The sequence below is a fragment of the Arctopsyche grandis genome, chromosome 9 (genome assembly GCF_051622035.1).
Source record: "Arctopsyche grandis isolate Sample6627 chromosome 9, ASM5162203v2, whole genome shotgun sequence".
Taxonomy (NCBI): domain Eukaryota; kingdom Metazoa; phylum Arthropoda; class Insecta; order Trichoptera; family Hydropsychidae; genus Arctopsyche; species Arctopsyche grandis.
In genome coordinates this window covers 7037997-7061809 of record NC_135363.1, presented here as the reverse complement: position 1 = coordinate 7061809, position 23813 = coordinate 7037997, and the positions used below count along the sequence as shown (strand labels likewise).

General features: G+C 34.0%; 2 protein-coding genes across 2 annotated transcripts; one reads left to right on the top strand and one right to left on the bottom strand.

Moving 5' to 3' along the window:
- Positions 1 to 7288: 7288 nt before the first annotated feature.
- LOC143917159 (uncharacterized) lies at positions 7289 to 10563 on the bottom strand. Its single transcript, XM_077438575.1, has 3 exons — positions 10235 to 10563; positions 7875 to 8121; positions 7289 to 7795 (listed from the first exon to the last, which is right to left on the bottom strand). Exons 2-3 carry the CDS (start codon positions 8111 to 8113, stop codon positions 7534 to 7536), a joined length of 501 nt encoding a protein of 166 aa, XP_077294701.1. The 5' UTR covers positions 8114 to 8121; positions 10235 to 10563; the 3' UTR covers positions 7289 to 7533.
- A 4595-nt stretch (positions 10564 to 15158) lies between these two features.
- Positions 15159 to 22499, top strand: LOC143917153 (peptidylprolyl isomerase domain and WD repeat-containing protein 1). The gene is made up of 9 exons (XM_077438568.1): positions 15159 to 15356; positions 15453 to 15752; positions 15826 to 15913; positions 15990 to 16436; positions 16512 to 16704; positions 18990 to 19224; positions 21765 to 21953; positions 22027 to 22178; positions 22265 to 22499. Exons 1-9 carry the CDS (start codon positions 15245 to 15247, stop codon positions 22406 to 22408), a joined length of 1860 nt encoding a protein of 619 aa, XP_077294694.1. The 5' UTR covers positions 15159 to 15244; the 3' UTR covers positions 22409 to 22499.
- Positions 22500 to 23813: the final 1314 nt, after the last annotated feature.

Genomic DNA, 23813 nt, shown 5'->3' with positions numbered 1-23813 from the left:
ATAAATTTTAATCGATTAATTATTATTAATAATACTAACTGGGTGTGTCAAACTAATCAATTCATATATATATATATATATTATATATTGATATTATAATATAAAGTATTGCTGTAGTGCCTTCTTGTATTTCAGTGTATTGTTTGTTTGTGGTGTCCTTTACGTGTTTAAAAAAATATATATTCAAACCTTTCATTATTATTATTATATTATAATGTGTATTGTAAAATTGTTACTCTGTAATTGATATAAATCCGTTTAAAAAAATCTTATAAAATTTAAGGGTCAATTTTTTTGAATACATTCATTCATAAATTTCAAAATATTGTATAATAATTATAAAATTTAAAAAAAACTTTGCAGAAGTTTAAAAAAAATTAAGATAATGAAATTGAAACGATTCTGTAAGAACTATTCTTAAGAATTGTATTCAAAATTAATAAAAAATATTAAAGTAGCTTTTACATACAACAGAGTTTTCACGGTGCCATAAAATGGCGTATTTATAAAGTGTGGTTACTATAAGAGAACGTTTTCTATATATTTAATATATTATATATGTATATTTTTAATTATTTACTATCATATCTTTATTTCATTTTGTAAATTGTTATTACAAAACTTTATAAGCACATATATATTTTTTTTATAATTATATTTTTTAACACCTATTTGTAATACTTATATATTGCTAGATTACTTTAATTCAAAAATGCTGATTGAATATTTTTCGCCGTTTATATTTTGATGTTTTACATATTGTTCTAGTTGCTATAAATATATTACATAACAGTTACATATAAAAAATTTAAATTGATGTCTACTATTATCGAATACTGTGATTATTTTACTACGTCAAGGGTCTGTGAATTACATATAATACATAGTTAGAACTAACTTCCAATTGAAGATCATTTAGACATAGAGCTTTGACATAGTAAAATATGACCCACAGAATTCATACTCATCATATGTATTCTAAAAGTCTTTCAGTTGAAATATTCATCGTGAACACTTTCCCTCCATACCCTTACTTATAGTAAAAAAAAAGGGCACAAAATTACATCATCGACTTATCGATTTAAATCACTGACATTGTGTTTGGAATATTGTTAACAATCCAAAATATTGATCGTATAATTTCTATACTCGAAACAGTATACCATTGGAATTTGTAAATTATAGGCGTTTAAACAATTAAAATCTGACAAAACGAGAGGGTGGCGGAAAGGCCAATATATAAGGCTACTGACCACTGAACGTCAAGATGGTCAAATTTTTGGTAAACGGACTACTAGTCATATGTGAACCAGTCACAGGACAACCGGTCGCTCTAGATCGGTCACACGTGATCACCCGTCACACTAAAACTGGTCACGATAAAATTGGTCACGCCCTAAAACTGGTCACACACTAAAATCGGTCACGAGAAAACTGGTTGACCGATTTTAGGGTGTGACCAGTTTTAGTATGACGGTTGATCACGTGTGACCGATCTAGAGCGACCGGTTGTCCTGTGACCGTTCACATTTGACTAGTAATCACCGAACCAAAATTTTAGCATTTTTAAACGTGTCTATTGCGATTATTTTTCACCATCGTACTGGCGGAATTGATTTAAATATCTATTGTTGACCAAACCGCGCAAAATGGCAAAGTTTCAAAACGATCGGAAGAATGTAGGATATAATATTCATATATTGTCAGACCAATGAGCTAAGTGAAATATAGAAGAGCCTTGTAAAAAAATTTAAAAAAAAATGAAGTATTCCACATTGATATTATGTGTGTAAATAAAAATCTTCTCTTATATCCATAATCCGATGTGTCTATTCAGAATTATTTGATGTTAATATTTTTCGGCCGTGAAAACGAACCACAAAATATATATTAAACATTGATGTTGGGTCGACGATTCTGCACAAAAGGGGACCAGAGGTCATTGAAACTTCTTGTTTTTACTTAATAATTACAAAGACTACTGCTACATTTTCAATTTTGTGATTTTATTGAAATCACCGGATGTAAAGTTGTTCTACTACATATACGTGTATACATATGTATTTAAAAATATTATACAAAATATATTATTAAAAAATAATAAAGAGGAAATGTTGCGGTCCACCATTAAAATTTTATACTTGAAAAAGAAATATTTGTCTGCCTGTGATATTAGCAGATTTTTCTAATAATTTTAGTGTAGTCTCCGCTATCCACTTAGTGTTTTTCTTTTTTCTTTCTTTTCGGAGTCCAGTAAACTTATGTACTTACACATATGTAAAATATGAACTGTAAAATTTATATATTATAATATTAATGATAAAAATTTAAATCTTAAAAAATTATATATGTATGTAACTAAAATGGACTCCCTATTGATGTTTCCCGTGTACTAAATTCATTTATAGTAATATTTCTCGCACAATACCGATTTTGATTATCCACATACCGATAAACATGATAGTATGATAGTTAAAATTATTGTTATATTGTGTGTTTACAAAACTAGTTCAATGTGAAACTATAGATATAATACCGTGTTCATTATTTATCGCTATATAATAGTAGGATCGGCAGTGCTTCAAAAAATCATATTAATTAGTGCATTACCTAGTCGTTTTCTCTGATTTAATACAGTGTTCATAAATATAGTGTTTCTCAAATTATCTCAAAAACAAAATCAATGACCGGAATAAAACAATGTATTAAATTTTGAACTCAAATATAATGTAAGAGTATTTTTCAAAATTATTCAGTTATGATTAAATAACTTAAGAAACACTATTCCATACAGGAGGATGTTTTCGAATCGTGCAAAACATTAAATCTTTACAAGGCAAACTCTACTGATTCGTCCCAGAAACAGTCGAATTACCCGACGCGGAGCTGAAGCCCTCCAGATTGAATTAAAAAAAAAAACGTAGAACTACTCTTACTAATCTAGTGTTAGGATTTGTATTTTATTTGTAAAAGTGCAGATTATCATAGCGTCATTCATTTAAAATCGACACACATTCATAAGAGTCAAATTATCACATTGAAAAAACAAATTGACTGAGAAAATAAGATTAGATTTATATGTATATGATAATCTGCGCCGAATTATACGTATAATTCTTCATTAAATCATTCCAATTGAATGATGAAAATTATTTGTATTTTTACTATAAAATATTTTTATTATAATACTCGTAGCTTCTACAACGCTGACTTATTTCTTGGCAAAATTTTTCATTTGCATATTTACAGTAAACTTGAGTACTTGGAGCTGTTCTATTATTCAATTATATTTTACACACACATGAACTAAGTATTATACAGGTTTTTCATTACAAATTGACATTTTTTCATTTCAAATTAAACCTATTTCATTTTAAATTGACATTGAAAAGGGGTGGGTTCGAAATGAAAAAGAGTCAATTTGGAATGAAAAACCTGTATCTGAATTATGTAGTGTTTGTATTTTGAAACATAAATCCAACTTCAATTTGAGAATCAAATAGTGGAAAACAGTACAGTCGTAAGCCAAGTTAAAGACTAAAGATTAAAGCATCTTTTGTATTGATCTACCGTCAATAATACATTATTTGAATAAAATTGGCCAACAACTGCAAAGCTTCCTCCATTTGTAATATAGGTTTTTCATTTCAAATTGACATTGAAAAGGGGTCAATTTTAAGTGAAAATGGGTCGATTTGAAATGAGAAAGGGTCAATTTGAATGAAAAACCTGTATACATAGTCTCAAAAGTGTGATGAAGCTGCATATGACTATCTTATGAATGGTTTCTAATCAGTCAAATTTTCAATCTTTGAAGTGGTGGATGGAACACTCGATTAAAATTGCTTGTAGATAATAATTTCATGTATGTATGTAGTTATTTTGATATGTATTGTTTCATACATTTTAGATGTATGCAAATGTATACATGCAGAAAGGTAAGAGAATCTCTATACCGCTGCTTGTATACATATGCCGCTGTGTATTATATATTCAACTGCGGACATTAACCAATCTCAAAGTTTCTCTCGTGCACCAGTCCAGTTACTCACCTTACTCAGATCTCACCTTTCACGAATGCAAATTGGCCAAATGTCACATATAGAGTAGCTCACGTGTTGAGATTAAGCTGATCGGCCGGAGAGGAACTTGGAGGGTGCGTTTAAATGTCCACATAAATAAAACTAGAATGTAACTCTGCCGTATCGGATCTTATAATGCGATAGGGCAGATAAAATAACGTACTTAGGAAACCAAAATGCCCCTTTGACAATGGCAAGGGCATAAAAATAAAGCGAATTTCTAAATGAATATAGGTATATAATTGATGTCTGGTACCAATGATTGTAAACTATATGTATTTTCATGTACCTGGTATCCAGATCCTTTTTATCATATAGATATATAGAATGTATGTTATTAATACCCACTCAAATATATATTTTATAACAATACTTTAGTTTTTAATGACGTTGAATCCTTCCAAAAACTTGTATAAGACCCAGAGAAATGTTATAATAATAGAAGTGGCTTTAGGCGTTATATTGTTGTCAAGTGACGATTGTCCACAGACATTCCTAAATAATTTTAGGATCAGCCGTATTTGATGCTTGGTGCTTGACGTATGTCCGATAAAAACTTCTGTTTGTTTATATTACTCGCAAGATGGGCAAGAATCGTTAAAAATTGTACAATGCATTCAAAAACACACGATAAACAACATGGGATACATTTTTATAAGTAAATTGATCTGATTGTATTCCGTGCGTTGTAGCGTGGTTATGGAGAAGTACCGCGTAATATTGACACAATTTATATATTCGTAAGGGCCCTTCTTTTATTATAACATTTCTCTGAAAAGACCGTTGTTCAGACTAATTGTCTGAAGGTCGGTTTTGGTGGCGTTACGACCCACGAAAGCTGGCCATTGCTTTTCTTTGGAAACCGCGTTTGGCGCGGCTCTCACTTTAAGCATTTTTTGTTGTAAAAACGGTTGGCTACCCTAGTCAAAAAATTTATTTTATATTAAATTTTACAATAATTTCTAGCATAAAGACGATAGGAATATTTTTGGATTTTTTTCTCACTTCGAAAATTTTGTTGTTTAAAATCAGGTTGGTTCGTAACCTAGTTCAAAAAATTAGTTTTTTAAATTTTGTAATAATTTATTTAAGCCGATAGGAATATTTTTAGATTTATTTCTCATTTCAAAAAAATTGTTGTATATAAAACGGTTGATTACCCGTCAAAAAAATTATGAATTTTAAATTTCGCAATCATTTATATCATAAGGATGATGGGAATATTTCTTTCTCAATTCAAAAATTTTGTTGTATAAAAAAGGCTGGTCGAAGATATTATCATATTTTAAATTTTGCAATAATTTGCCGATTTCTACATTTATTTAACAAACCAATGCGGTTATAATATATATTTGGGTTAAGGATAGATGTCACTACAATATTAAATGAAAATATCATTAACTTTTATAATAAATTTATTAGAAATCATGCGTAATAGACCGCGCGACTATAACGTCTTAGGCAGCGAACCGGTTAACTGATGATTAGGGTTGCCAAGCATCCCGATTAATTGGGATTGTCAACAGTTTTAAGCCTCGTGTCCCAGTGTCCCAAACGAACCTTTCCGGACGTCCAAAAGTCCGTTTTCAAATTTTTCTATTAAGCAAGTTCAAAGGGACAAAATTATGGATTTAATAAGTGGCAAAGTTTTATGAAACATTGAGTTTATTTGAATCAATGAATACCATTAAAAAAAAATGTGTTTTCCTGGATGAGCGTGGAAAAAATATCAAAATGGCTGGACATTGAAAAAACAGTTGAATATTTAAATACGAAAAATATTATAGCAAATGACGAGTTCCATCAATTTTTGTATTGAAAAATATATCCAAGAAAATTACAACCTCCAAATTGGAATGGAAAAATAGCTGTAGAAAAATGGGTTAATAGTTGAATTATATTCAACTATTAACCTCCCATTTAAGGGAGATTCAATGGATTAATGAAAGAAATTTTTCATTAGTCTATACTAAACATCTATAGAAAAGGTTTTCTATAGATGTAGTGTAGTTATTTGAAAAAACTAAGTGGACTTGGAAGAAATCTGGCAACCCTAAATATTATTTTAAGTCTTTCTTTAAGTAAAAAATTATATGCAATATGTATAGAAATTTTATAAAAATCAGAGCAAAACTAGTATGTACATTAATGTACAAAAGACTAAGTTCCTACATTCTAATCCAAGATTAAAATGGCAACATATTTTACTTACATTTCCTACAGTAAAATATCACTATGTGGGATCGAGAAATATTGTCTCATTTATGACTAAGTTATATTCAATGCCATTCTTCACGTTCTCAGGACAATTTTTAGAAACAAATATTCTTTCAATGTATAGCACACAGCCATTGAGCTTTCAAAGCCATCTGTCCACACAACACATGTGCAAACCTAACATTGTACTCGTATACTTACCACGTGGATCCACGACACCATTTACTTACCTTGGATTGATCCTCTCTCAGCTCCATCTCTGTGTGCACACTTGAGTAGCAACCACGTGTCTGTGACACAATCAGTGACGTGTATTTTTGTAAAATGATAAAATATTGCAATTGAAAATGCCAAATGTGATACAGAACCAACTTATTTAAATCCTATATCTTTACTCTTAGAATGTGCACTTGAAAATTTTGATTTATATTCGAAGATTTGACAAGGTGCTGAATGAGTTTAAAATTGGAACTTTTGGGTGTATCTGTACAATACAAAATTCAAAAAAAAAAAGTTAATAATGTTGATATTATGATATAAAATAAATTTAAGATAGTTCCAATAAGTAGTAGAGATTAAAATAAAAAATAACTATCACATCTCCTCCTTCCTCCTCCTCCTCAAAAGGATGGGATATTTTTTTAGATGGAAAATGAGGTAGACGGTCTGGAACTCCTCCTCCTCCTCACACCACCTCTCCTCCCACGTCAAGTGAAAACACAGGGAGTGTTGGAGATAATTATCTTAAATTTTATCTTATTAAAATATCTTTTTACAAAATATATCGTTTTCTCTGTAATGTCAAACTTGTAATACTACTACTCGTCTCATTATTAACATAATAAAATATTACTTCCCCCCACACTTATTAATCAGTGCAACATTTAATCATCTCTATATATATATAGATATATAATAATAATAGTAATAAATATTGTAACGGATATATACAGGACAGGGGGGTAGTGCACAAGTCAACATGTACAACATAGTTCTCCATTCCGTCTATTTCACAAAAATATGATAAAAACATAACTTTGAATTTTCTTATGATACACCTTTAACTGACTTAAGAGCTAAAGACTTCTCTTCTTCTGCGAATAATCAGGCAACCGCAACAATGACAGCCTGGGAGTGCGACTAGCGCGCTCGGCAGCCAAGTGAATATATAATGCATTGTAAAGATAACCGGAACCCCCTAATATAGACAGACGTTTTTGGCGGAGATTAGAGGCTAGTTGTTTTCGTTCTGGTCGCAGTCGCGACTAATATGACCAGTCTGGTTGCAATTGTAGCAGGTCTTGGCGCCATCGGGGCAGTTGCGTGAGATGTGGCCGGTCTTGTTGCAGTTGTAGCAAGACAACGAGGAGCGACCTTCTCGGTCCATGCTCTCGGGGCAGTTACGCGAGATGTGCCCTACCTTGTGGCAGTTGTAGCAAGAGGGCTCGTCGGGACTCTGTGTGCATTCCCGAGCGATGTGGCCAGTGCCGTTACACCTACGCAAACATCACAATGTTATAATTCACAAGACTAAACAATCACTAAACAAATATTCAATTTTGTAAAATACCGTACCGGTAACACCTGTCAGCCTCCTCCTTGCAGTCACGGGCAAAGTGACCCTGGCGATTGCATTTGTAGCATTTTTCTCTGCTACGACCGTAAGCGGCATCGTTCACACGATAGCCGCCGTCGCGTTCCTTCATGTCGCGACCGCCACCGGCTCCACCGCCACCACCACCACCTCCTCCGACCATACATTCACGGGCATAATGTCCCGGACGGTTACATTTGTAACATACTGTTGAACTCATGGTGAAGTCTGAAAAATATAAAAACAAAAACACTTATTATACACACATTACATTGCAATCGTCCCAATTTGACCATGATAGCATTTCAATTCGGCGATAAATTGAATGCGTACAATAAATACACAAATAAAACGATTCTTATCATATATGCTACCTAACCTACTTGTAAATATGTAGATAAAAAAACATATTTACATAAACTTTGATTTTATAATAGTACTAGTGATTTTACACGGCTTCGCTCGGTATTTGTAATATAAACCGCTTAAACATGACTAATATAATAGTACACATCTTATTACATTAATTTGAATAGTTTTATTTTATTTCAATTTATTTGAACATTCTTTTGTTTTTTTATTAAATTTAACGTCACAGATTCTATGAACCAAAACTTACATAAATAATCTCTTTCGAAATTATATAGTCTCAACTATAAACATTTTTTATAGACGATTTAATATGAAATGATATTTCAATACATTATAATCTCAAAATTTATATTTAAAATTGCTAAGAAAAAAGTTGTGGCATTTATATTTATATTATTTAATAATATTGATTATATAATTTAAAATCTAATCAATGTAATCAAAATATTTACTAAAATATGAAGATGTGGTTTTTGTACTCAACCACGCTTTTTACCTAACCTAACACCAGCTGTGAAAATGTATGGAGAAGCCATTTTGGATGTTTATCTTATTTTTTTTTATCAAATAACCTAAATTAAAACCGACGCGAAAGTTTAATATTAGCATCCAAGCGCCATTTTGTTTTTTGTTTAAAATGTGTTGGGGAAACTATTTTGTTTTCTATTCCAATACAAATTATTAATTTTACTATAGAAAAAATATTTTCAGTGCTATTTTGTTTGAATTTAATACCAACTGCGAAAATGCATATTGAAGCCATTTTAGACACCTCTCAAACGGTGATACTGATACTTTGCCATTTAACTTGTAATATAAAACTAATTTAAAAAAAAAGTGCAGAGAAGCCATTTTGGATTTATACGTACGCAATTAAATACTTATTTTGCAGTAATATATTATAACATTGCATACGAGTAATCTTTTGCGTATACTTTTAAGACGAATATAACCTAAAAATCTTTCGATCGGATCTTTGAAAAATGTGCCACATCCGAAGAGGTTATGGCCATGGAGGGGGGACGTTAAGAGAAAAACGATGACTAACTCTCCACCTACGGACCAGCTCGAGCTGAAACACGTTCGTTTAAATACATAGACACGTATATAAAAGCGATCGACTTTCTAATTGGGCGAAAACGCTCTCACACCACAGAGGGCGCCATTACGATTTTCACAAGTAAAAAAAAAAAAACAAATGAATTTTTTTTTTTAATGTTATATTTTGTTTAATAAAACGGGGTTCGAACATTCAAAGCGAGCAGGGCGTGTTCACGAACCCGTCGAGCGGGGCTCGCGAACCTAGAGTTGCGCGCCTCACGTGCGCACCGGGCCTGCGCCACGGAAGGGGGACTCCGCCCCGGGGCCCCTTCCCGCCCCACCGATGCGCCCCCGCATTCAATTGCGATACTAAACAGCGTCACCCGCTAACGAGTCGGCTCGAGAGCGGCGACGATGCGCATCCACGTTGCCGAAGAATGGCGTCGACACGTGCCGGCCTCTAGCGCCGATTCGTCTCCACACATAGAAAGCCTACACATCAACTCGTGGAAATATTTGAAAGTAAATAGAAATTAACGTGGGCCGAAGTGAAAGGGGGGGGGGGGTTGCGAATGCGCACTCGTAGGGCAGCGCCCCCACAGGTTGGATAACCTGAAAGCGCGTCGCCAGCGCCAATGTAGGAGCGTACGTGATGCGGTGCGAAAGTGTGCGTGCGAGGCGTGGTGTGGTGTGGTGTGGTGTGGTGTGTTGAGTGTGCAGATGAGTGAGGGGAGTGGGGAATGGGGTGCGAGGGGAGTAGAGGAAGTGCGGTCGGTTCGGTGCGGCCGAAGCACGCATGGCCGCCGACCACGTGTTTGCGGGACGCCGATCGGTGAAAGGGCGTCGGAACGGGGGAAGCGGGCTTCCGAAGGGGTGTGGGGCGAGTGGAGGAGAGCGGAGGAGAGGAGATGAGAGGAGGGCAAAGTACCTGAGTGTCGGATGTAGAGTTGGCGAGATGTAGAGGCAAGTAGTGGGATGCAGTCGACGGTGCTGAGCGGCGGGCGAAGTCGGAAGCGGCGCGACGCGGCGTGTCGTCCGGCGGCGGCACCAAGAGTGACGCTCGCAGCGGCGCGCCGGTGCGGATGCGAATACGCGCCAAACTCGCACCGAAGCCTTTCCGCCACATGCCGAACGCACTTTTTTGTACGTATTCATACGATTCTTGTCGCACGCAGTGGTGTTCACAATAATGGTTTCCATGGGTTTCCGGAAACCCGTTGTTATACATCAAAAGTTTCCGGAAGCCCGTTATTTAATCTAAAAATTCATATGATTTTTGTCAAAAATTATACAAATCTTGAAAATGTAATGAACTTTCATGTAATAGTGCCTTGGACGAAAACAATATGTATATATACCTAATATATAATTTCAAAAAAGACTTTGTAACTATGTATGTATGCAGTGGTGTCGCCTTAATGGTTTCCGTGGGTTTCCGGAAACCCGTTGTTAAAAATCAAAAGTTTCCGGAAACCCGTTAGAAATCTAAAAATTCACATAATTTTTGTTAAAAATTAATGCAAATCTTGAAAATTGTTGTCGACAGTGACAACTTCGAAAAGACGGTTACAACTTCGATTACAAAGAGAAAATACATTTTTCGAAATATATATGTATATAAATTGGGAAACTGTTGTTGAAAAATTGGGGTGACACCACTGTATGTTGGTATGTATGTAACTATTGTTGGTTCGTACATCCGTGACGTCATCGAACAAATGAATATTAAAATAAAATAAATTTAAATAAAATAAAACTATTCAAATAAATTTAATAAAATGTTTACTATTAGGTTGGCCATGTTTTAGCCGTTTATATTACAAATACCAACCGAAGCCGGGTAAAAACACTAGTAAATATATTTTCAAAATATTTTTTTCGAAAGAAAATTTGGAAACTATTGGCGTCACACCAAAATTGGGGTGACACCACTAGTCACACATATCTAAGAAGACCGTTCGTACTGGTTTTAGCAGTACAGTACTATTTTTTATGTATCTCTGCTGCTAAGTCGTGAAATGAGACCAGTACACTTTTTTCGTCTAATGGTATTTAATTAAGGTGACCATTTTTTTCAGATTCAAAACCAGGACATTTTTTCAAAAAAAATTTTCTACATATATGAATATGTTTCTATCATTAAAAAAACATTATGTAATCATGGACGCACAATAACAAACAAAATAAATTAATTTTCTCAAAATTCTACACAAAACTGGTTAAAACTATATTTATTTTTTTACCTTATTTAAATTGGCACACATACAGAATAAAATATAAAAAAGAAAGTAGTACAGTGAGAAAAATAATACACAAATATAAATGAAAATATTATATTCCATGTACAGTGAGCACCACATGGTAATATAAGAAAACAAAAAAGAAAAATGACAAAAACATATTAAAATTAATAAACAATGAATGACAATGAAGGTGAAGAATCAATTAGAAATAATAATAAAAATTTACCATTCAAATAATCAATTAATTAACAACACCCTGTTTGGCCCTATACGCACTTGCGATTTTCGATCACGCCATATTTTTCTTGCGCGACAGAAACCATAAAAAGTGGCTGTGATTATTTGGTCGCATATGCGCGCAGTTGTGCTTAAAACTGTATGTTCTATTTTTGCGACGAAGTGATCGCGCGACAAAAAGTCGGAAGTTCGTATAGAACCTTAATAAATAAATTTGCAATAATCATTCTAGCTGGGTTTGCGTTTACATTAAATATATCAAAATCATAAGCAGCAGTACCGAGTGTGCTCGAGTCGAATGTCAGCGTCCAAAACTGGTTGGATCGCCCGTTGCCACGCTAATCGGTACAAGCTACACGCATCGTGCTAACCAGTGGTGTAGTGGGGCCGGAGCGACGACCCGGCACTTTTTTCTAAGCCGGAGAGCACTCCGTTCCTTTTCTAAATTTTCTAAATTCACAATTTTGGTCTAAATACTGAATTTCATACAAAATCGTACTTTTATTTCGAAATTCGTATTTAAGTTTAAAATTTAATATTTAAAATTATTAAATTAAAGAAATTAAAATTTAGCCATGAATGAATTATCCATTATTTATATAATCGTTTCTTGTGCAAATATTGAAAAATGAACCAAAGAAAAAAAAGACAGTCGGTAGAAATTAAATAAATCGATAGTTTTTTGGTGATACAGTTTGAATAAATATTTGGAAAAAAAAATTTCGCCTTTTTGACTAATTTTACATAATAAAAAATATGAATTTGAATGAATTTGAAATTTGAAAATTTCTCAGAAATAAAGTATGTATATGTTACACCGAATCCGTGAAATTGTCTATTACACGCATTCGGCAAGAGAATTGCCGAATGCGTGAAAAATGCAAGCATGTTGCCCAGTTCACGGATTTGGCAAATTTTTTGGCGAATGCGTGTATTCGGCAAGAATTTGTCTGCTCAAAGCATGGAGTCGGCAAATAGACAGCAGCGCTCCGGTGCTGTTTTTTAGAACTGGACAGCGTGGACAAGTGTCAAAGTGACAGCTGAATGAGGATGTTTAATTTAGTTTAATTTACATATTTTTATGTATAATATGACTACATACCTATATTTCGATCATCTCATATGACTTATACATAAATTAATGCCATTTTTATACATTTTGATCAATATTTTAACAGTGAAACATATGTATGTAGTCATATTATACATAATAATATGTAAATTAAACTAAATTAAACATCCTTATTCAGCTGTCACTTTGACACTTGGTTATAATATAACACGCTGTCCAGTTCACGCATTCGGCAAAGAATTTACGGAATCTGTGAACCGGGCAACGTGCTTGCATTTTTCACGCATTCGGCAATTCTCTTGCCGAATGCTTGTAATAGACAATTTCGTGGATTCGGTGTAACATATACATATAATAAAAATATTGTTGTTTCTTTATAACTACTCCATATAATAATAATACGAAAAAAACACATGTTGTATATGCAAATAATACAAAAATTAAATGTTACACATAGACCAGCGGTTTCCAAACTGGGAGGCGCGCCTCCCTGCGGAGGCGCGGACTATTGCCAGGGGAGGCGCCAAAACTTTTTAATAAAAAAATAATTTTCATACCATAATATCTACAAATAAATAAAACTTCATATCGTAGCTTAACAGTACAAATTCAATGCATGAATGTTTATTTTTATTTTTATATACACATTTAATTAGCAACCTTTCTCGAAGAAAACCAACATGAAGAGACATGAACTTGCCAATTTGGTTGAAATTTTTGGAAAATTGAGCGGTTTAAATAAAGCAATGCAGGGATCACAAATACATCCACTTGTTCAAAAAGACAAAGTAAAAGCTTTCATTAAAAAGTTGAAGTTATGGAAATCAAATTTACAAAAAAATGAGTTGGATATGTTTTCACTTTCCAAAGATTTCTGGGCCACAGTCAATATTGAAGCAAGTAAAAATCTTTTTATTGACCACTTGGATGGTTTAGTGCTGCATTTTTCCAATTATTTCAAAGATTGATTTCTCAAAATTTTTGTGGATACAGAATCCATTTAACTACAATGAAGAAGACGAATTCGAGCTGAGAACCATCGAAAAATAAAAATTGATAGAATTATCATGCGATAGCTCACTAAAACAAAGGTTTCAAAATTAAACCATTATTAAATTTTGGATGAATCTTAGTGGATAGTATGAATCTTTGTATTGCAAAGCAATGCAAGTGATTTTACCGTTTGTAACGTCTTATTTATTCGAAACGGGCTTTTCGGCACTAGCTGCAATGAAAACCAAATATCGAGCCAGGTTAATAGTCGAAAAGGAGTTACAAGTGGCACTCTCCATATTGCCCCCCAAGATTTGTTAAACTTTGTGCCAATAAACAACAACATCCTTCGCACTAAATTTTGAGGTGTTAGAAGTAGTTTAATTAGTAATTTAATATAAAAATAAATATAGATGTTCGTATAAATTTATGTTATAGCAAAACCTTTTTATTATTCTGTCTATTGTAGTGTTCAGTATTTTTTTTTAAATAAAGGTTTATTATTTAAAACGTGTCTATATTATTATAACTATTAAAAAATAAAAGGTAAAGAGGCGCGGAAAAAAAATTTTTAGGGAGGCGTAGTAGCATAAAGTTTGGAAACCGCTGACATAGACACAAACAGATTTAAAAAATAATTATTAGCTAATTTATAAAATTCAATGAAAATAATTTGAGTGTGGGGGAGGGGGGTTAAAATAAGTAAATTTAGTGTTCCGGCACTTTTTTTTGGCACTACATCTCTGGTGCTTACTCAGTATAAGCGAAAGTGATGTTTCCTGTAAAAATATCGGCAAATAAATCGAATACTGTCTATTTTTCAGGGACAAATGCACCTGCCAAATGACTTAATTCTTTGATGAACAATATGTGATTTTATATAAAGTGATTGGATTATCAGTCACCGAACCATTATATAAATATGTAAATTAAAATGTAAGGTGCAAACGAACAACGACTTGCTTGTGATAGTCCTGTTTATAAACATTGAAATATTTTTTTTAAATGTGCATCCGTGATTCTCTGATGTTTTCTAAAATTTTTGATAATACTGAACAACAAAAAATCACATTTTTTAGTTACCGGAGCGGAGACTAATCAATCTTTACTAAGTTCAACCCATTGAATTCGAATATGACAATATTTTTATAACAAAGATTATTGTCTTTATGGAATGATCTTATTAGGGAGAACGTTCCCATAGCCAGTATGTGTGTATGTAAGTGTATATGCGACAACGGTTTTTTTTTTAAATATTTTGTATTTTTTGTTTACAAATAGTGAAATTCTTTAATGGCAACTCTGACACTAACACTATCGCTTAATATGTTAGTTGGCCCTACTGTCAGCCGTCTGTCATGTTTTGAAGCTTCGTTTGTCGTCGTATAGGGCTATGTCTTCGGGCAGCGAGTCTGACCCCGAAGGCTGTGTGGGTCCTCTGCCCCTTTCTACGGTTCCCGAAGCGCCCCCCGACCCCGCACCACCCCCTGCCAAAAAGCGCAAAGGTTTTTCATTCACACTTTTAATATAACCTAAAAACGTTACACATACATATACGTTCGAACCACTGTTCATTATATTCTATTAAATTTACATCACAGTTCTTGAATATGAATCCTTATATTTGGATAATTTACCATCGTCCGAGTCGTACGAAAGAAGTTACATGCACAGAGATATCATTACACACGTAATCGTCACCAAGACCGACTTTGTCGTTACGGCTAGTTGCGATGGTCACTTAAAATTCTGGAAGAAAATAGAGGAAGGTGTAGAATTTGTCAAACATTTTCGTAGTCACCTTGGAAATGTTACTGCAATTGCCTCGAATTGTAACGGAACGTACCTTTGTACGGCTGCAAATGATAAATCAATCAAAATATATGACGTCATAAACTTTGGTAAGTATTTTACATTAATAAATCATTATATCTTCTGAATTAATTGATTTCTTATTCATTATTCTCGTTGCAGATATGATCAACATGATTAAAATTAGTTTCGAACCATACTGCGCAGAATGGATCCATTCCGCTGGTGATGCTATAAACGCCTTAGCAATGTAATTCATTATTTTAATACGGTTGAACTTGTAGTATAAATATAATTCATTTAACCAATGGCTTTATCAATTACAGATCTGAAGCAAACACGAACAAAATATATATATTCGATGGAATTCAGAGTTCAAATGAACCGCTCCATATCTTCGAATCGCTTCATCGGCAGCCGGTAGCAGTCATCAAATACAATATAGCTTTTGAAGCGTGCGTTTCTGTAGACAAAGCTGGTATTCTTGAATATTGGACAGGTCCAAAACACGAATACGAATTTCCTAAAAATGTAGATTTCGATTCGAAGTTAGATACGGACTTGTTTGAGTTTGCAAAATGTAAAACGTTTCCGACCGGACTTGCCTTTTCACCCGATGGGAAGAAAATGACGGCGCTTTCCATCGATAGAAAAGTTAGGGTGTTCAATTTCGTCACTGGAAAACTTTCTCGAGTATTCGACGAGGCTCTTCAAAGGTTCACCGAACTTCAACATCAAACTCAACAATTGCCAAACATGGAGTTCGGTAGAAGGTATACAATATTCACAGTATAATATATCAACAATTTATTATAATTCAAAATGCTTTACACATATAAATATTTTAGAATGGCGTCAGAGAGGGATTTGGAAAAATCAGACGCCATGCATTTAGCAAACATTGTATTTGACGAAAGTGGAAATTTCATACTATATTCAACTATGCTAGGAGTAAAAATAGTCAATTTAGTTACGAACAGATGTGTGAAAATGATTGGAAAACCTGAAAATCTCAGGCCATTACATCTTGCACTTTTCCAGGTGAATATCATAATAATAAATTTATTCCATTGATACGGTGCTTCCGATACTCAGGTAAACGATATAATAATTTATATTGTTGCGTAGGGGTGGGTTCAGGATCCAAATGAAAGGCCAAAGTCGTTTCACAGCATTTATTCACCGCTCACCGAATCACCGCTTATTCCAGATAAATCTGATCTACCGTGTGTACCTCCTTTTTAAAGGACAAGTTTCACAGCATTGCTCCCCCGATCCATTAATGTGTCTATTGTCTTGGAACTTTAAGGTTTACCCTGGCGAGTCTATTGTTTACGCACGCACTCACCCAGGTCTGTGAGAATTCCAGCGTATCCCTTGTTCCGGCACTTAGTAAGTCCTGTTTGCCTAATCCGGGGTGTATTATTCACCGACGAATTCACTTAGACAGTGGACACACTCCCATGCTCCCACGTTACAATATGTCCTCTGTATTAGAATTTATATAATCCTAATATAACCAAACTTAAGATATTTTGCAAAATATGCCACCTCTCCGAGTATATATGTTACAGTCCAAGTGTACATTTCGTTTGTTCAAAAAAACATTCTAGTTTGTTCATATGTACATGAACCAATCTGGCCAGTTATAGTGTACACAAAAGAACAAATTGACAAACGAACGTTATAGTGTACACAAAAGAACAAATTGACAAACGAACTATGTAGTTTGTTTATGCACAAACTATTAGGCAAAAGTTTAAGTAGTCTCAATCGCTTGTTCAGTCCTCTATGTATATTTGTGTGCTTAACCTGGGTTACAATATTTTTAAAAGTAGTGGAAACGGGAATTGTTGTAATGTGGTTTCCATAGAATTTCTCTATTTAAATACTTGGCGTTTTGACAGCGAAAAGTCTAATGCAACACCCAGTAAGCATTTGAACATAGTTTTTATTTATGTATTTAAAGTTTTTTTTATTACATACATACATACATCATATGTGCCATGACAGGTATTAATCCAAGGCGACGCATATGGTTAGATTATTTTTGTACATGAGTACTTACAATTTTTCAAAACACCGTGCTTAGAATACAATACATCTATGGATTATCAACAAATTCTTTGATACACAGCAAATTTGCGCGAAATACATTATGTAGGTAGCATATTTATAAGATTCAACAAATTTGAGATACTAATAACTAGAATTTGCGATAAACTGAGGGGGAGGATACCGATTATTTGTATCAGTCACAGTAATTAAGCTATAAAAATTGGAAAATTCTAACAGGAGACGGTGGATCAGTGTTTTTTTTTTAACGCTTTGAGTGCTGACGTCTTTTCTGTTGAAAGCCCGCCACGCTGAAAATTTCCAACTAGAATTATTTAGAAATCCAATAGAAAATAGGTATAAAAATTGTAGCTAATCCTAACAAACCCTAGATAACAACCTCCGAGGATTTCGAGTTTTGTAAAGGTGTGTTTAGACTCTAATATATCTTGCAACAATATAAAATAAACAAAAGAAGTCTATTAATGAATGTATTTTTCCAAAACTAGTTCCATCTTCTTCATTGTTGTTAAAATGTAATGCTCACAATCTAAATGCCAAACCACAATCTAAAATACTCGGCAGTTAGGGATTTCCATCGAGAAATTCTGCTATGGTTATAAATTCAGAAATTCCGGTGTAAATCAGTCTTCATAAACATTGAAATGGATTACATGATCCATGTTCAATGCATTTTTTTTTCAATGGTACCTGGAAAGGCTTAGGGGGTAGTATTCTTGGTTATTTTTTACATTCTCAGAAAACTACGCCTATCGGCGTATTTCAGGCTCATAGCCTTGTTGGCAAAACGCCAATCGGCGTTGGTCAGTATTCAAGGAATTAATAACTACAAGATCTCGCCAGCAGCGTATTAGGCTGGGACTTTAACCCACAACCTCTACTAGTATGCAATAGCTCTACCTGTGCTCTACGCTATGGCTAATGTTTGAGAAATCACTTTCCGGCTTACAATATAAATAGTTGTGAAGGCTGTTATCCGATTATTATCATTTCTGAGCACCTGTAAGGAAAGATTTCCCACTCTAGCTTTTGCAGAATCCTGAATTAACGGTACTTTACCGCCAATTTTCTGGGAATTGTATTGTTTGCTTCCTACTTTTTGTCAAACTATTGTCATATACTTTTCTGTACGGTTTTTATTTTACCTTCTGGTGAGTGGTTTGGGATCTTAAAAGGGAAAAAAAATCAGGAAGCACTGTATTGAGGTATCGTCAAAGCCAATTTATAATTTAAAACAAACATACTTATAGGGTTGTGGACAAAAATCGAAAAACGCAGTCACACTAGAAATGGAAGCGTCTGAAAATCCAGCATTGGCTGCGATAACTCCAGATCCGACTCTTTTCTGCACCGCATTCAAGAAAAATCGATTTTACATGTTTTCAAGACGAGGTCCGGACGACATCCAAAGCCAAGATTCCGACCGAGATATTTTCAACGAAAAGCCGTCAAAGGAAGACATCATTTCAGCGACAGAAGGACAAGGTATTATAACATCTTGTTTTCCTCATCAGGATGGAATTAAATCAATTATGTAGGTTTTCTTTTATATTGAAAAAAAAATTAGATCCATTAGGGAAAAACCACTTTTAAATAACTTGGTAAGTATTCCGTACAAAAAAATGCAATTGCAATAGACAAGTATTTTCTTGCACGGACGATAAATACAATTATCATAGGCAGCCATAATATAATGCTAATTTGCCGCACGCTCATTTAAAATCAACACTGCAATACAATCACAATGTGTAGGTGTATTTGTTCGTTTTTGCACCGTTTGTTAATTTGGCATCGTTGCACCACTGCCGTGCCAATTTTCAGTGTCTCTCGGATGCGAGTGTGTGGTGAAGTTTTTGCATTTTGCACCGCTCGTTTCTCGGAATCAAAATAGTTTCAGTTGCGCTCGACCCGTATGAATGTTCCGCTCTCGCCGTAATTTCAACGATAGTAATGCGGTGTTTGTAAGAGTTGCTTTGGATTAATATGTGGAAGTGCTGTTGGCGTAGGAAAGCCCCGCTCGGAACCTTCGATGTGACTTTGGAAGAGCTCGAAGACGATAGGAAATGTATTTCGAATGTGTTTGTAATCGATGTTTGCGCACAATGTTGTGGAATGAACGATGAACACATTCGGCGTTTACTTTTGCATTTTTTAGGTTAGACGTATGACGAATGTTTGTGTTTGTGTGTCGGTCGGTGTAACGTTGCATAATGTTGATATGCGACACGCTTCTATTGTTGTGTGCATTTCTAATAATAAATTTTGCACTAATTTTTTCTAGAGTACGTTTTAAAATAGTATTGAGCAATTTATATTGAACGTCTTTTTTTTTTTAATATTTAAATTGAATGTAATAGACCCGGAATATAGAGACTAGTTGAAATTTTCTATTATTTTCATAATTTGTAAATATTCTAATTGAAGTGATGTTTTGATTTTGATTTGTATTTACATATTTGTACAAAAACGTTGCGAAGAGCGAAAACACACTGAGTGGTATGGAAAATCACGTAAACAGTGGGTGTTCCCCAAACCGAATTCGGGTGTAGTTTCACGTGCAGAATGCATATGTTTAGGAGGTCGCACGTGTATGCAACCGGATTTTTTCTCCTACATTTCTTCAAATATGAGATTCACCTTTATCGATCACTGTCAAGCAAGGATAAAATATCACCGAAAACACTCCAGGGGGTGATTTTTGGGACCGTGTACCACGTATATGGGCTAGGGGTGCTGCGTTTCTTTCGCATGTTTGAAAGTATCTAAAAAAAACACGTACCACTCAGTGTGTTTTCGCCCTAAGTCAAATCTGTACCGCCGAGACCCTTCGCAAACTTCATCCCCTGGAGTGTTTTCCGTAATATTTTATCCTTGTATTGACAGTGATCGACAGCAGTGATTTCCATATTTGAAGAAATGTAGGAGAAACTTGTCGAAATAATAAGCAATGACAAGAAGATACGCCTATCACCTACCAGTCCCGTGCCGCACTTTAGAGTGGGACTTGTGTTGTTATTTTCCATTGCTGTATTGACCATCCGCCCTATTTATTTATAAAAGTAGACTGGATAGTCATTACGGCAATCCCAAATAACAATACTGAAGTCCACCTACGCGTCCCTTGCCGCACTTTTGAGTGTGTTCTTACCATTATACGTGTATAAATAGACAGTGGAAGGTGATTAGGGCACTATGGGTATTGTTAACTTGGTAGAAAAGCTTTTTTTCTGCACTTTTGCTTTCAGCATTGTTGGAACGTGTATTTTTATTTGTCATTGCCCTAATGACCCACTGCCCTAAGTATATAAGTAGACTACAGATAGTCATTAGGGCAATCCCAAATAATAATATACATTTCAACAGTGCTAAAAATACGGGTTTTCTAAGGAGTTGACAATAGCCAAAACGCTGAATATTTTGTATGAACGGCAAGGACCAAAATTCTTCCTAACTAATTAAAAAAAATAATAGTGCATATACTAAGGACATGTTTAGGTTGATAGTGAAAGAAGAGAACGTCATTATATTTCTGCTAGCCTTTATATAATATGTTACCAATACGGCCCATTGGCGACGTGTTCCATCCCAAAAGGTCAAAATTTTAGTTCTATACTTATATTATTGAAAATTTATCAATAATGTATATAGGATCAGGATGTGAGGGATTCCAAATTTTCTTTATTATATGTCTAAACTTCAGGCTTACCAAAGGGCAGGTGCCCCATATACGGTTACACGCTAAATAGTACACAAACACACCGCCCATACACACTAGGCACATTCAAACATCTTTTCTACATGTATTACATTAGCAAAAGTACACAGTCTAAAATTCAGTTCAGCTTATGTATTATATTCAATACATTGGAATTGTACAGTCAAATTTAATATTATCAGCAAATTTTTCGCTTACAAAGTACAAATAAATAAATAAAAAGGAAAATGTTTGAACTTACACCATTATATAAAGAGAAGCATATTTTTTAATTGGTTGGAATTAATTTTTACTATTTAAAATGTTTTAGGTGTTCAAAGATTATACGACAAGGCAGTATTACACACAGAGTTGGGAGACATACACATCAGACTCTTCGGTAAAGAAGTTCCAAAGACCGTAGAGAACTTTTGCGTCCACAGCAGGAACGGTTACTACAATGGCCACATTTTTCATCGGGTTATTAAAGGATTCATGGTTCAAACGGGCGATCCAACAGGTTGTTTCATACTTACCAATGTATGTGTATTGACTTGTTTGGACGTTGTAGATTGTATTTTATTATATTTTAGGAACTGGTACTGGTGGAGAGAGCATTTGGGGCGGTGAGTTCGAGGACGAATTCAAGCCCGGTCTAAAACATGATAGGCCGTACACTCTGAGCATGGCGAACGCGGGAGCCAATTCGAACGGAAGTCAATTTTTCATAACGCTCGCTCCTACGGTAAATTGAAAATGACGAATTACCAAGAATGAATGTGATATAATATTAAAATTCTGGTTCGTAATCCGCTTATTGTTTGTTTCCAGCCGTGGTTAGATAACAAACACACCGTGTTCGGTCGAGTGGTTAAAGGAATGGAAGTCGTTCAAAATATCAGCAATATAAAGACGAATCCTAAAACCGATAAGCCGTATGATGACGTGCGAATCGTATCAGTGTCGGTGAAATAATTTTATCTGTATTTTTTTCCGTATGTGACGATTGTATGATTATTTTTATATATATACATATATTTTTTAATACAATTAATTATGCAAATTTGAAGAATGTTGTTTTTGTTTTTTATATTTTCAATTGAAATTTTTATATTGTACATATGTGGGATGAGAAACGATAATGAAATTCTTATCTTATCGGTGAAAGTAGAAAAATTGAATTATTTTCCAGTATGCTTAATTTATTTTAATACAAGGGATTGTTTGATTACATCATTTTCGTATATAAATTTAAAAAGTTGCATAAATAATAAAATTAATACTGTAAATTAGTTAAGTCAAGCTTCGAAAGCTTGGCTTTACCTGGGATACAAATTTAAATTCGCCAATGGTTTTTTTTTGTATCTTACAAGGTAGAGTTTGTGGGCTAAGAATCAGTTTTTCCATGATCGGAATATTAACAAATAAGTTTATTTATCATTCAAAATATTTTAATTTGAAATATACTTTAATGAAATAGGATTTAGTTTTCAAACTCAGAAGAGCGCATATATTAATGAAATGAAGTAAGTTTTAGTTTATTTGCAACCCTTACAACATATTCCATCACTAATTGAATATATTTGCTATTAGTAAAATTTGTAAAACTTGATAGAAGCAGTAATTGCTCAATCTAATATATAATTTCGAAAGAGACTTTGTATGTATGTCAGTATCTTTGGTTGGGAACTTCGTAAACAAAACAAAGTTTCTATGACGACAATTCAATTGGTTGAATATTTACTATTAGATTCGCCATATTTACGCTGTTTATATTACAAATACTGAGTGAAGCCGGGTAAAACAACTAGTATTTAATATCATAATATATTCTCATATTTATTGAATAAGTCATGCCAACCTACCACTATTTGTAACAACATAACTAGACGTGGGATAGTCGTTTGGGCGAATCCAATATACAATATACGTTCAATATAAAAACGTCACCAACTATCTCGCCGGGCAAATTTCAAACGCGTCTTACACGATATTTTTGCACCATCGTAATGGCGGAGGATCCATTTACTTATATTGATGACCAAAATGAGCAATATGGCAAAGTATGAAAACGATCGGATAAGAGGCAAACTTTTTCCTGAATGTAATCGTAAGTGAAACGTAAAGGAGGTATGTAATATGTAAAAAGGGGTTTCTACAAAGTTGACAACAATTAAAAGCGTATTGCACTAATCACACAATTACAAACAATGCAGCATTTTTATTATATAAATCACTGTATTTCGAGAAGCTGAAGAACACGACATAACAATTAATTAACGAATTAATTCAATGAGACATCTATGGATTTTAGATTTGTACATAATTTCTACAAATTGTACTTAGATTAAATACAGAAGATTTGTGACAGTGGGTAGGA